The 12,274-nt window shown below is 38.4% G+C and overlaps 1 protein-coding gene and 2 long non-coding RNA genes across 3 annotated transcripts; 1 reads left to right on the top strand and 2 right to left on the bottom strand.

Moving 5' to 3' along the window:
* Nucleotides 1-209: 209 nt before the first annotated feature.
* LOC135330793 (uncharacterized) lies at nucleotides 210-2,915 on the bottom strand. The gene is made up of 5 exons (XR_010392877.1): nucleotides 2,767-2,915; nucleotides 1,326-1,466; nucleotides 1,203-1,268; nucleotides 1,046-1,111; nucleotides 210-553 (listed from the first exon to the last, which is right to left on the bottom strand). It is a non-coding gene; the product is annotated as an uncharacterized LOC135330793 (long non-coding RNA).
* Nucleotides 2,916-5,366: 2,451 nt separating this feature from the next.
* LOC135352416 (uncharacterized) lies at nucleotides 5,367-6,323 on the bottom strand. The gene is made up of 2 exons (XR_010399782.1): nucleotides 5,680-6,323; nucleotides 5,367-5,622 (listed from the first exon to the last, which is right to left on the bottom strand). It is a non-coding gene; the product is annotated as an uncharacterized LOC135352416 (long non-coding RNA).
* Nucleotides 6,324-8,898: 2,575 nt separating this feature from the next.
* On the top strand, nucleotides 8,899-11,762 carry LOC135352415 (uncharacterized). The gene is made up of 8 exons (XM_064551603.1): nucleotides 8,899-9,405; nucleotides 9,464-9,763; nucleotides 9,822-9,904; nucleotides 9,963-10,200; nucleotides 10,267-10,308; nucleotides 10,362-10,451; nucleotides 10,907-11,078; nucleotides 11,336-11,762. The coding sequence occupies exons 1-8, from the start codon at nucleotides 8,970-8,972 to the stop codon at nucleotides 11,556-11,558; spliced, it is 1,584 nt and encodes a 527-aa protein (XP_064407673.1). The 5' UTR covers nucleotides 8,899-8,969; the 3' UTR covers nucleotides 11,559-11,762.
* The last annotated feature ends 512 nt before the right edge of the window (nucleotides 11,763-12,274 follow it).

The raw sequence follows: 12,274 nt of genomic DNA, 5'->3' as shown, positions 1-12,274 counted from the left end.
GCTTTGTTCACTCGATGTCAGGAACGGAAGTTATTTAACCACAACCACACCCCTCGAATTCTTCACATAATAGCTTCAGGGGGCGCGGGCACAACATTCATAAAGGAGTAATGGATGATGCTGAAAGCCTCCTAGAGCTGTACTGTACAGCTCTAGGAGGCTTTCAGCTGTACTTTACTACTATGAGTACATTGGTACCAGGACTCCAGTGAGCAAGCTATAGAAACAGGTGCAAGGTGGACGACGAAAACAGATTGTTACCAAAATAACATTAAAATTGTTATTACAAATATTAATTTGTAGGTAACCATTCAGGGCAATTAAATAATGTTCGATAGCATCCCATTATTGTTTCGAGCATTTGAAAGCAGCATTGCGGTGCCATGTCAGTATAGTTTGGTCAGCACAGTACTTTACTTCAACATCTAGTCGAACATGTCTCCAAGATACACGCGTACACACAAAGTGGGCTGTCCAGCACACATTCATGTATATGAGTTGATACTTCCCATCATTTGCTGTTTCATTGAACCCAGCAACCATTCACTCGGATCTAGAAAACAAAGGCAACAAAAATTGCAGCTCTAAAGTATTCTTAACAGAGAAGTGGAGACAACAAAATGTAGTAACATATACGATACTCTCGGAGACATGATAAGGACTAAGACATGCAGGTATTATGTCGTCACATTTCAAACATAATATACTTGATACATGCATTCTTTGATACATTTTGTAGGCTAGGAAAAATTACTGGAATAAAACGCTTCATCTAGTCTCATCCACAAAGCAGATTTCTTTCACTACACGTTATGAATGTACTTACGTACTTTCTGATTTCTGATTCAAACAGGGAGAAAAGAGGAGAAAAAGAGGTGCAACGAATGCTCTGAATGTAAAAGAAGATTGTGGTTTGTGTCAAACATGCAAAGACAGTCATGCTGTTGGGGGCAGTATACGCAAAAAACAATGCTGTCAACATAATTATAATTATATAGAAACTGTGTTTAAACAGTTAATACGCAACTTAATCGTTGATACTCACCGGCACAATGCAGGCATCTTGTAACCAAGACAATCTTCTCAGAGTATTCGTTGTACCTCTTTCTCCCTGTTTGCCATAATCAATCGTTTATATATCTCATGCATTAATTTACATGCAGGTACATTCATTAAAGCGTGTAGTGAAACAAAGAATTTACTGCTTTGTGGCTGAGATTATAGATGGACTCAGCAGGAGCGTTTTCTTCCAGTAATTTCTCCTTAGCCTACAAATGTATAAGGAAATTAATTATAATAATTATGTTTGAAAAGTGACGACATACCTGTCTTAGTGCCTTTATCCGTGATAATCTCTTGAATATTATGTTACTACATTTTATTGTCTCCACTTTCTTTCCCAAGAGTACTTGCTTTAGAGCTGCAAACTTTGTTGCCTTTGTTTCTTAGATCCGAGTGAATGGTTGCTGGGTTCAATGGAAACACCAAATAATGGAAGGTAATAACTTATATTAATAACTGATGGAAGGTAATAACATGTACATGAATGTGTGCTGGACAGCCCACTTTGCGTACGCGTGTACCTTGGAGACGTGTTTGACTATAGAAGTTGGTCCCTTAAAGTACTGCTGATCAAACGAGTGTTGCAAGCGTGCACTTGCTAATGCCTCTTGCCATGTTTTTGCTTTCGCTCAACAGTATATTAGAGTGTTATAGAAGAGGTAAATACTTTGCAATGTGCTTTGATTGTTTCACAAGAAAGGGGTGTCCACAGTTAATTGATTGTCTTAAATGGCCTGTAGCCAAACAGTGGGAGCAAACCTTTGTCAAAGGCATAGACAGTGATAAGTATTGAAGACAGAATTCAATCACAGAAAGTAGTATATCTATAACAAGCAGTCTAAAAAGAGTTATCGAAAAGGTTGGTTTGTCTTACCAGGACCTCAACAAAGAAAATTGATTTCTGCCAGGATCTGGGGTTCAAAATGGATTCTCTTATACACGTAGTATATTGAGCGCGCATGCGCATTACATCCAGGAATAAGGGGTGTGTCTGTAAGTTCAAAAAAAAATAATAGCTACTGAGCAGTTACAGCTGGAACAGACACACAGACAGACACACACAGTCAGCTTTACCGTAACCCTCGTGCGGCTACGCCTCGAGGCATAACTACTGCTTTTGAATGCTCAAACAATAAATCAGTGGGATGCCATCAAATGAAAAATTCCAAAACACCGTTACCGTATTCACCTGAATTACCGGGACACTCTATTCTAAGGGACACTTCGGACTTACGTAATTTTTTTCACTCTATATTAAAGAACAACAGGAAATGTAAATATTTTTAGATGTCCCGATCTAATTAGAACGAAAAAGAGCATGCCCCTAACGTCAGCTCGATAGACACTTAAAACTCTTAGAAACTCTCTGGATTCTACTCTCTGGCACCGTAATATGTCACTGACGGTTGAAGACACCACTTTGTAGACATGGAACCCGCGTACACAGCTTCTAAACTGCGAAAGACATTTTAGCTGCAGAGCTAGCCTCGGCCTGGAATCGAGGCCATGTATACGTACCTTAAATGGGGAAATATTCGTTCTAATTACTACAGGACACCCTAATACAAGGGACACTTCGACTTTAACGTAATTTTTCTTGCCCTATTCCAAGGGACACTGCAAGCTGTAATAATTTTTTTGTGTCCCGGTAATTCGGGTGAATACGGTAACGATACATGTTCTTAACTTACTGTCATTACTTACTTTGGTAACAATGTGAGTCTGTTCATCGTCCATGCACCTGCACCTGCACCTTGCTCACTGAAGTCCTGGTCATAGTACAGTAGAGCTGTGCAGCCCTAGGAGGCATTCAACATCATCCACTACTCCTCCATAATATTGTTGTGCCCAGTCCCAAGTGCAACTGCTGAAGAATTCTAGGGGTGTGGTTGTGGTTAAATTTAACTTCTGTTCCTGACATCGAGTGAACAAAGCCAATCCCGATTTGAAAGCTTGTACTTGAAATAACATTTTTAGTTGATGTACATCGGAATTTAAGTTAGCCATTGCCTACTGGCATAAATGTCTGAAATCGCCCCAAAATACCATTGCTCAACTAGTATCTTTCACATCAAGTAAAACAAGAGCAGATCAGACTGGAAGGAAACTTTACGTGACAAGGGGAAAAACCAACTATACAAGACATTTCTACCTAAACAGAATTGCCAAATTATGAAACTCACTCCCGGCTGATATATTGGACTTTTCAGCATCGACAGATGCTGAAAAGTCAAAGTATAAAACAAAAAGTACGGCAATATTTAATATCTAACTTTGAAAGAAATTTTGAACAATCAGATGTGTGCTCGTACCACCTGATATGCCCATCCCAGAACTGCCACACAGTATAATGATTTTTGTTTTGTTCGTTTTGTTTTGTTCCAGCTGCCCCTGAAAAGGGGTCAGTCTGTCAACATTAGAATGTATGCCTGCTAGACCTTACTACCTTACTCTATTGTCTGTAATGTCATATGCTGTAAAGCTCTCATAATAATAATAATAATAATAATAATAATAAATAGTTTTAAAAATGACAAAGATCAAGTACTACTAACCTCCTCCGTGAGGTGGAGTCATGTGACAATTTAATTGCATTCTTGCGAATCTGATTGGAGATGTCAATTTTTGACATCTGAACCAAGAAAGTGACCCTGGCACATGTCAGATCACGTGCAAGGGAGTGGTCTGGGGCCAGACGAATGCACAAAACTAGGGGTGATAAAACAGGGAATGAGAAATGAGGAAATGAGGAAATAAGAAATAGGAAATGAGGAAATGAAGAAATAAGAAAATGAAATAATTTATGGTTATGATCATCATTATGGCATTAATTTTCATACACAATAATTATGACATTGTTATAATAATATAATAGATGCATAAAAGTAATGACTGATATCAGCCAAGAAGCTACCAGTAGTAGGTGACTAAGTATTTAGTTATCAGAGTTTATTGAGGTCGACGTGGTGCACTGTCTTGGTTGGATTCCCAGTCGCGACCATCATACCCTCGATCCCATTAGGTAGAGGGTATTTCCTATGAGAGTCAAATATATAAGTAGCACCGAGAAGTTTCATACATAATTATAGGCACCTCCACACAGTACAGGTTAATTGTCAGACATATTGTAGGAATTATCGCTTCAGATGGCACAGTGAGCTTTCTTTGATTAAAGGTAGCATCAGCCTTCACTAGGCATCGACTTGTGAGAATGGTAATGGGAATTGCTTTCTTCCCCCTGTATAGCGAGAGATTGGATATGATACCAGTACAGTGTACTAATGTCATTACTTCCTGCAGCTTTACAACAGGACTGGCAGATTAGAAATTGCTTGGTTTGACCATAGATAGAGTAGAAGAGGGATTGGAAACGGAAGTAATTCACGTGATGTTTTACAATGAAGTCTACGTAGTGGCTCTGGGACCATCCGTGTATCTCCTTTTATAACTCCCTCAAAAGCCCGGGAAACTTATTGTGTCCAAAGCATACATCTCAGAGCTACCCCCATTACTGAATCACATGCCCCCTGATAGTATAGGTATCAATTGGAAACAGCACCATTATTTTTTTAAACCCTCCGTAAAAAACAGCAACATTTTTAAAACACACCTCTGTAAAAAAAACAGCACCATGTTTTTTTAAAACCCTCTGTAAAAAAAAAACAGCACCATTTTTTAAAACACACCTCTGTAAAAAAAACAGCATCATTTTTTAACTGCTAATTTTGGCGGTAATCATCTCCCATACTATGAATTAAGTCATTTTTTGTTTGGCAAGATCTAGATCCACCAAGTCCATCGATATAATTATTTTATGGTGGATCAAGTGAACTTAACAGAAGAGTGTGAGCTATAGAGGACTTGGTGCTGCCTTCATCAGCTCAAAGATATAGGAAGGGAAGGATTGGCAACGGTAGAAAATTTGAAGCTATCCGTGACACGCTACGTCATTGGAATGCATCACTTTGCCTCTACTTTTGTTGCCTCCAAACTATGGCAATAAAAATAACAGAGAGAACAAGTCCTTATTAACTCTGAAAGAAGTCATTGATGACAGATGCAAGTTGACATCCCAAGAATCTGCCTCATGATAAATACTGAGAGGGATTCTCAAAGTCAACAAGAAAGAGAGAAGCTCAGAAACAACACTTTAATACTTAGACAATACTGCTTGTGTCCATTCTCACATTTGATACAAGCTCTGGGCTTGTATGCACAAGAACTAGATAACATAGATAGACTGATAGTACTGTAGCCATTATCAATATTCTCTGTAACATGTTCTGTACGACATTTTATTAATACCAAATTTTAATAAATTATCAACATTTCACAAGTCATATAAACTGCCATAATAAGCTGCATAATGAACTGCTACTGCTGCTACTGCATGAGGTAGAGCTGGTGCTATACAACTGTACAGGTCTTTTGCATGTAACAAAGTCTTTCATTTCGTTTTTTAATATGTAGCCCAAAATAGTCAATCAACTCTTCCTTCTTCAGCTTCATAAATTTCTTCCAGCATACTGATTACTGTACGATGAAGATCTAATAGTATGACTGTGTATGTGGGGGGGGGGGCATATGAATGAGTTAGTAAAACACTGTGGCACTGACCTGGAGCTTTCTATCCCAGTTCTGTTTCTTACTATATAAGCCGATAATCAGGCCTTACACCTCCAGTCATATTTTCTGCAACTGACAAAAATTTGAAGCACAAAACCTGTACCAGTTGATGGACCTGACATTGATAAACACTCTCATGAAGTCAGTATAATTTTAAAAGCATGTGTGTTTCTTAAAAAGGGAGCATAAAACGTCAGATGAAATAAGCCATACTCAACACTACAACACATTCTAAATGGTATGAATAGGCGATTTTTGCCTTTCAGTAGATCAACCTACATACATACAACCAGGAAAACTTGAAGAATAGTAATATGGATGAGTACTGTTTCTTAAAAAGGGATCAAACCTTGTAAAATTGTAGTTTTTCTGTAGTAAAAAGTCTTTGTTTTGTTTTGTTTCTTTAGTTTTACAAACTGGCAAGATAATCTAACTCTAAATAAAGCACAACATCAGTGTAACACCATGAGAGGTCATGAGGCACTAAAGGAAGACCACAACAGACTTTTTCTGCTTTTCGCGGGCATTCTGGCAGGAAAACAGGCGAGTCACGGATGGTTTCATTACAAAACTGCAGAAACGCATGTAAAATGATCACGTGAACCACTTCCGTTGCCAATCCTTCCCTCCTATATCTATGATCAGCTCGAACAGAGGAATCAACAATAACACTATAACCTGTTTAAATACGGGAAATATACAATATAGATAACAATATGCATGTACACAAGTCTTTTCTTCTTAGATATTATAATTATACACTGAACTACAGATCCTGGAAGAATCAATTTTCTTCTTTCTTGAGGTCCTGGTATTAAAGCCACATAATACAACAATATATGCATGTAATAAGTCTTTTCTTCTCAGTGACTTTATATAAATAAGCTAACTTTATGAGTAAAATTATGTACTTCCGCTTGAAAACAAAATCTTCTTCTTTGTTGCTTCCTAGATCCTTGAGGTCCTGGTATAAGCAGCCACAAAACAACAATGATACCATAATTATACAATTGAATAGATGCAAGTCAGTTTTAGACAGATTATTTTATACACTTTTCCTCTTCTATACTTCCTCTTCTATACTTTTGAGCGAAAGCAAATCATGGCGAGAGGCATTAGCACAGCGCCAGCTTGAACACTATAGTTAATACATGTACTGACACATGATAATAATACATCAATGTCAATTTTGTCTTGACTCTTGTCTCCATCAGTCTCTGTGTGGGAGAAATTATGTAATCATGAGTGCTCAAAGGAGGTACTGTATAATTATACGAGATCACGTGCGCCTGTGTAATTAACTTAATTTTAAGGCAACGTAATTTAGGAAAATGATATGCACTAGCTATAAAGTAGTAGTACCGTATTCATCCGAATTTACCGGAACACTCTATTCTAAGGGACACTTCGGACTTACGTAATTTTTTTCACACTATATTAAGGAACAACAGGAAATGTAAATATTTTTAGATGTCCCGATCTAATTAGAACGAAAAAGAGCATGTTAGCTCGATAGAGACTCAAAACTCTTAGAAACTCTCGGGATTCTACTCTCTGGCACCGTAATATGTCACTGACGGTTGAAGACACCACTTTGTAGACATGGAACCCGCGTACACAGCTTCTAAACTGCACGAAAGACATTTTAGCTGCAGAGCTAGCCTCGGCCTGGAATCAAGGCCGTGTATGTGCCTTAAATGGGGAAATATTCGTTCTACTTACTACGGGACACTTTGACTTTAACGTAATTTTTCTTGTTCTATTCCAAGGGACACTGCAAACCGTAATTATTTTTTTGTGTCCCGGTAATTCGGGTGAATACGGTATATACGTAATTATTACCACTCAGATACATTTGCAATAAAATACATTACATTGCATGCCATACATTCAATCGACTGATGACACATGTCAGGGTGTCATATGGGGGGAGGGGGAAGAGGGATATCCCCCCCCATTCAATTATGACTGAGTGTCCATAGCTGGGTATTGAAATAACAGTTGACCTTTTTTTAGTAACATTCTCTGGTTACTTTTCTCATTTCCCCCCTCTACTTAAAAATCCTGTATGACACCCTGCACATGCATGTCCTATCTCGAATATCATAGTCAGCGCCTTGCACAACACACATAATTTAGCTCAGACGTAATAATAATCATAGCTTTAGAATTAACCACGAACGAATTATGAACAAGCAAAGGTCACAGCTAGCTTGAACTGTGTATATACTTAAACAAAAAAGTACTTGAGATAGAAAAATACTTCAGATACATGTATAGCTAAGTGTAACAGGTAAACAATGGCCCCCGCACCACTCTATCAAAGGAAACTGTTACACTTATTTTTTGGAATTTACCACCTCAAACTGAGTGTGCAGTGAGCGTAGTTTACAGCTTTCAAATCATTTTTACACAAACTTCCCAAATATATTATGTTGGCGCTTAAGTGCACAGCTATTATAGTGTTGAGTGCAATCAGTATGCAGTGGATCTACTGTACAGTTTGATTTTTTGTCTCTGTATTTTACAGCAGCTCTACGGTACGAATCAAATGCATGTGCACAATAAAAGAAAAACCTACCGCCTCGGGCCTGACATCACATCTTTTAATTACAGCAACCGTTGGAGGATTTAAATAATGGAATTCAGTCAGAGTTGGCACTGTAATTACAGCATAGTACACAAAGAGCACTTACATTAATTTAATATTGTGGTGATCGTGTCCCACACAATCCTCCCAGCCAGCAATGATCGATGCCTGACATGATCGGACACTCCTACGTCCTCTTCCACTTGAACATAATTATGGTAACCATCTTCACACAGAGCTCAGTTTGTTCAGCTAGTACACTGTCAAGAACCAAGCAAAGGAAAACCTGATACTTTTATACTGAGATATAAATGTGTGAGAATAAAGCTAGTGAATTTCAATGGATTTCCTTAGCTTGTACATCATGATGCATGCAAGTTTCTCACCTCAGCCTTCTCTGTAAGCTAAGGTAGACTGACAGTTACAATACTAGAGCACTCTGTATCCTGGATCATAGTTCTACTGTGCATGTGCCAAATTGTGTCCAGTTCTTCGTGTACTTTTACATTGTTTTACACCTGTGTTTACAACCTCCAAAAACTGTTGTGCGTGGGTGGATGACAACCGCTCTATAGGTTGGGCCGGCTGACCACACTAAAGTGATGACCCTTTTCCTCACAGTTGTGAACGACCTGATATATAGCGTAGATCTTGTGCAGTGAGTCAGTGCAGACTGCCAGTGTGTCTATTGATGGCTGAGTTGGAACCGTTTTTTTGCTGTAGGTCAATATTCATATTATGCATAACATCGTTCATCTTGCTGAGAATGTGTGATGCTCAGCTGCCTAACCCATGCACATCGAACTTGGAGGACAGTGGTGATGTTCAAGAAGGTATCAATGTTTTTCTCACACCTGGTGCAAGAGTTGCTCAAGGAACTGATATTATTTTTCTCTGCTGTTTTTACACTGAAACTACTAGAGTTGGATTTAGTGTCCCAATTTGGACGATTGAGCCGAACAGCGATGTTTTTATTATAGGACGTCCAGCGTATGCTCAATACCGTGGGAAGAATTTGGTGTATCGTTACCTGAACGCAACTGCAAAAGAAAACATAAACAATACCAGGGTTAGATGTAGTTCATCAAATGATTATGAAAGCAATTGGACCAAAATTGTTGTGATGGGTAAGTTGTCATTTACTGCGGTCCACTTGATGTTAAATACATGTATATATAATTATAGGTACACCCCCACCAACTAATCCTAAGCTGGAAGTGGTTGAAGACACTCTTATCATTAGATGGGATCCAGTGTTTTCATGGCCCGAATACCCAATAATTGGATACAGAGTAACACTTGTTCGATCTAATGGGTTGGATTTGTTTGATCAAACAACGAACAGTACAAGCATCAGTATTCCGAAACAACAAGAAATTCTCCCTGTTAGAGAATGTGAAGAGCTGGTGTTCTCTGTTAGTGCCATCAATGCACTCGGTGTAGGAGAACAGGGAAGCGTCGCAGGAGGTCTCCCTAAAGCAAATGGTTTGCTATTATTAGCAATGGCAGTCACCATGGCATGATCATAATTTGTTTGCTCTAGGTTTGATGACATACAATTATACAGTAAAGTTGATTGTACTCTTTAATGCTGAACTTAAGCCAAGAATTAAATTATGTTTCAAGGCAAGAGTATAATCATACACCTTACAATTATGATCTTTTGATTTCACAATGATAATAGACTCCCTCCTTGTGTCCATACCAAACTCTAAACTACACACTATATATTGAGGGAGAAATCAATGGTAACTATCAAACAGCGGCTATGAGTGACCAACTCAAGATTCAGGATTCACCAGGTGAAATTCACATCAACACCCATCCAAACCTCAGCTTTTCACTGCAAGAACACTACACTGTTTATGTCACATTGATCACTTCTGGTAGCGAAGGTGTTATCACAGAATCAACGAATTTCAGTAAGCTATTTACAGAACTCCGTGTCAACCCACGTATAATTATACTGCACTGTTGTGCTGATACAGGTACGATTGTGAATTTCCCTAACTGCTCTACATCAGTGAATGGTATATATGCATGCATGTAGCACTGAATTACCTATACATTAATTCTTCTCCAGTCTTACAGATTGTGTATGCCTTGGGGGCTACTTGTGCTGCCTTGGTGATCTGCATTATACTGGCACTGTGTGGCATGTGTGTTACAAAAGGTAAGCTTTTAGCTCAAGTTTTTCTTTGTACATAAAGTTGCACTTACAGTATGTATGATTAGTTTAGCCAAGCGAGGGTGGTTTGTGTTCTTTCTTATCTCAATATTTGCTTAGCCTGTGTATTGTAGAAACTAATAGGTTGCTACTCCAAGCAAACAGACGATAAAAGCATAAGGCCGTAAACAGATTCCTGGAAGAAGCTGTGTTGGTATAGACTTCTTTTCATGTATAGATGATTCCCCTAGGTTAATATAATTATAGCTGACAGGTTGAATGCAAAGTCAACGTTGTGTTGTTTACAAGTAAAATACTTACGCTATAAATTATAGCTAATATGTTTACGACATGTCCTTACTGCTGAAACTAAGCATGTCATGGAGTATTAACCACCCCATAATTCAAGCTGGGATAACATGAACGCAGGATGCCATGTAAATTGTACTTTCAATTCAAAGGTCGCAAGTGCGTCACCAGAAGTAAACGCCGGACTCAACGTGAAATGGTTGAAAATCCTATCTATGCTGGGCCGATATACGATAGTGTTAATGATGCGAGAGGACGGCTACTATTGTCAGAAGCTTCCACACCCTCCAGTGTCGGCACACCGGAATTCCCCCAGCCCAACAGGAAAGCTGCTTATCTGTCTAGACACCTATTTTCTACAAATCATATATAATTATAGAGACAATTGAAAATGTATATGCATAGTGCGTCCTGTTATGTTGGAACAATAACTAGATTATAATAATATACCCCCATCCACTTAAAACAAATGACCAAAGCTTGATAGATTTAATTGACCTTACCTGAGAGCTATTATGTAATAGCTGAGAGTCACCACTTTCATTCATAGTTATTATTATCGTTGTGGTCTATACACACAGTGTGAAGACTCTTGAGAACTCACTGTTAGCTCAGAGCTACGAGCCTCAGAATCAGGCGACTGCTGAGCCGAGGTACAGCACGCACAACTCTGATAGTGCTGACCAGTGCTACGTCAAGATGAGAGGGAAGGTGGGCAGTACAACCAGCAATGGAGTGATAACCTTGGATACGGTGATGGATGGAGAGTCTTCAAATCCATTTGCCCAAGTATCTGATGTCTGATCAATGATCACTATCAATCAGAAATGAAACAATTCAAAGACAATTAACATTATGCACTTCACACGCAATAATGCTTACAGCACCACCATTATGAATTCTTGTAGTATAATTATAGTGACAGTACATTTTTTTTATCATGTATATGCAGGTAGTTTCTGTCAGATTTAAGATTTAAGAAGAGATAAAGTGTACATAAACAACTCAGATTCACCCAAAAATGTACATGTATTGTCCATGGACATAACCATTAATTTGATAACACTATTACCATGGTTACTATGTGGTACTATTTACTATGTGGTAGATCTACTATAATTATATTAATACTCTTACTGATGGGTTTACTGATGTGAACCGAAAATAGACAGAATGCAATAAAGGCAAGCTATAATTATGAGTTAGTGGCAGAGTGCCTGTGTCTGTATGAAATGGCCAGGTCAATCTGCCGATGTGGAGTAGTGATAGCCTGACCCTGTGGCGATCTCGCACCTCTGAATTGCTGATCGGAGGAGAGCAAATAATAGACAACATCATGGTTTGGCTATAATTACGGTTGGTTGGTCTTGGAGGGATAGGAGACTTGCCTGCAGACACTAAGTCTTGACGTTGTAAAAACAGTTTATTTTTATTTTTATTTCTAGCTTGAACTATGATTAGCGATTTTAAATTTCACTTTTCATTTGCCAAATTGCCAAATAATTATATATACCTCTGCA

Source organism: Halichondria panicea, chromosome 1, assembly GCF_963675165.1.
Source record: "Halichondria panicea chromosome 1, odHalPani1.1, whole genome shotgun sequence".
Classification (NCBI taxonomy): domain Eukaryota; kingdom Metazoa; phylum Porifera; class Demospongiae; order Suberitida; family Halichondriidae; genus Halichondria; species Halichondria panicea.
The sequence above is the reverse complement of the archived record's forward strand: the minus strand, read 5'-3'. Positions and strand labels throughout refer to the sequence as shown.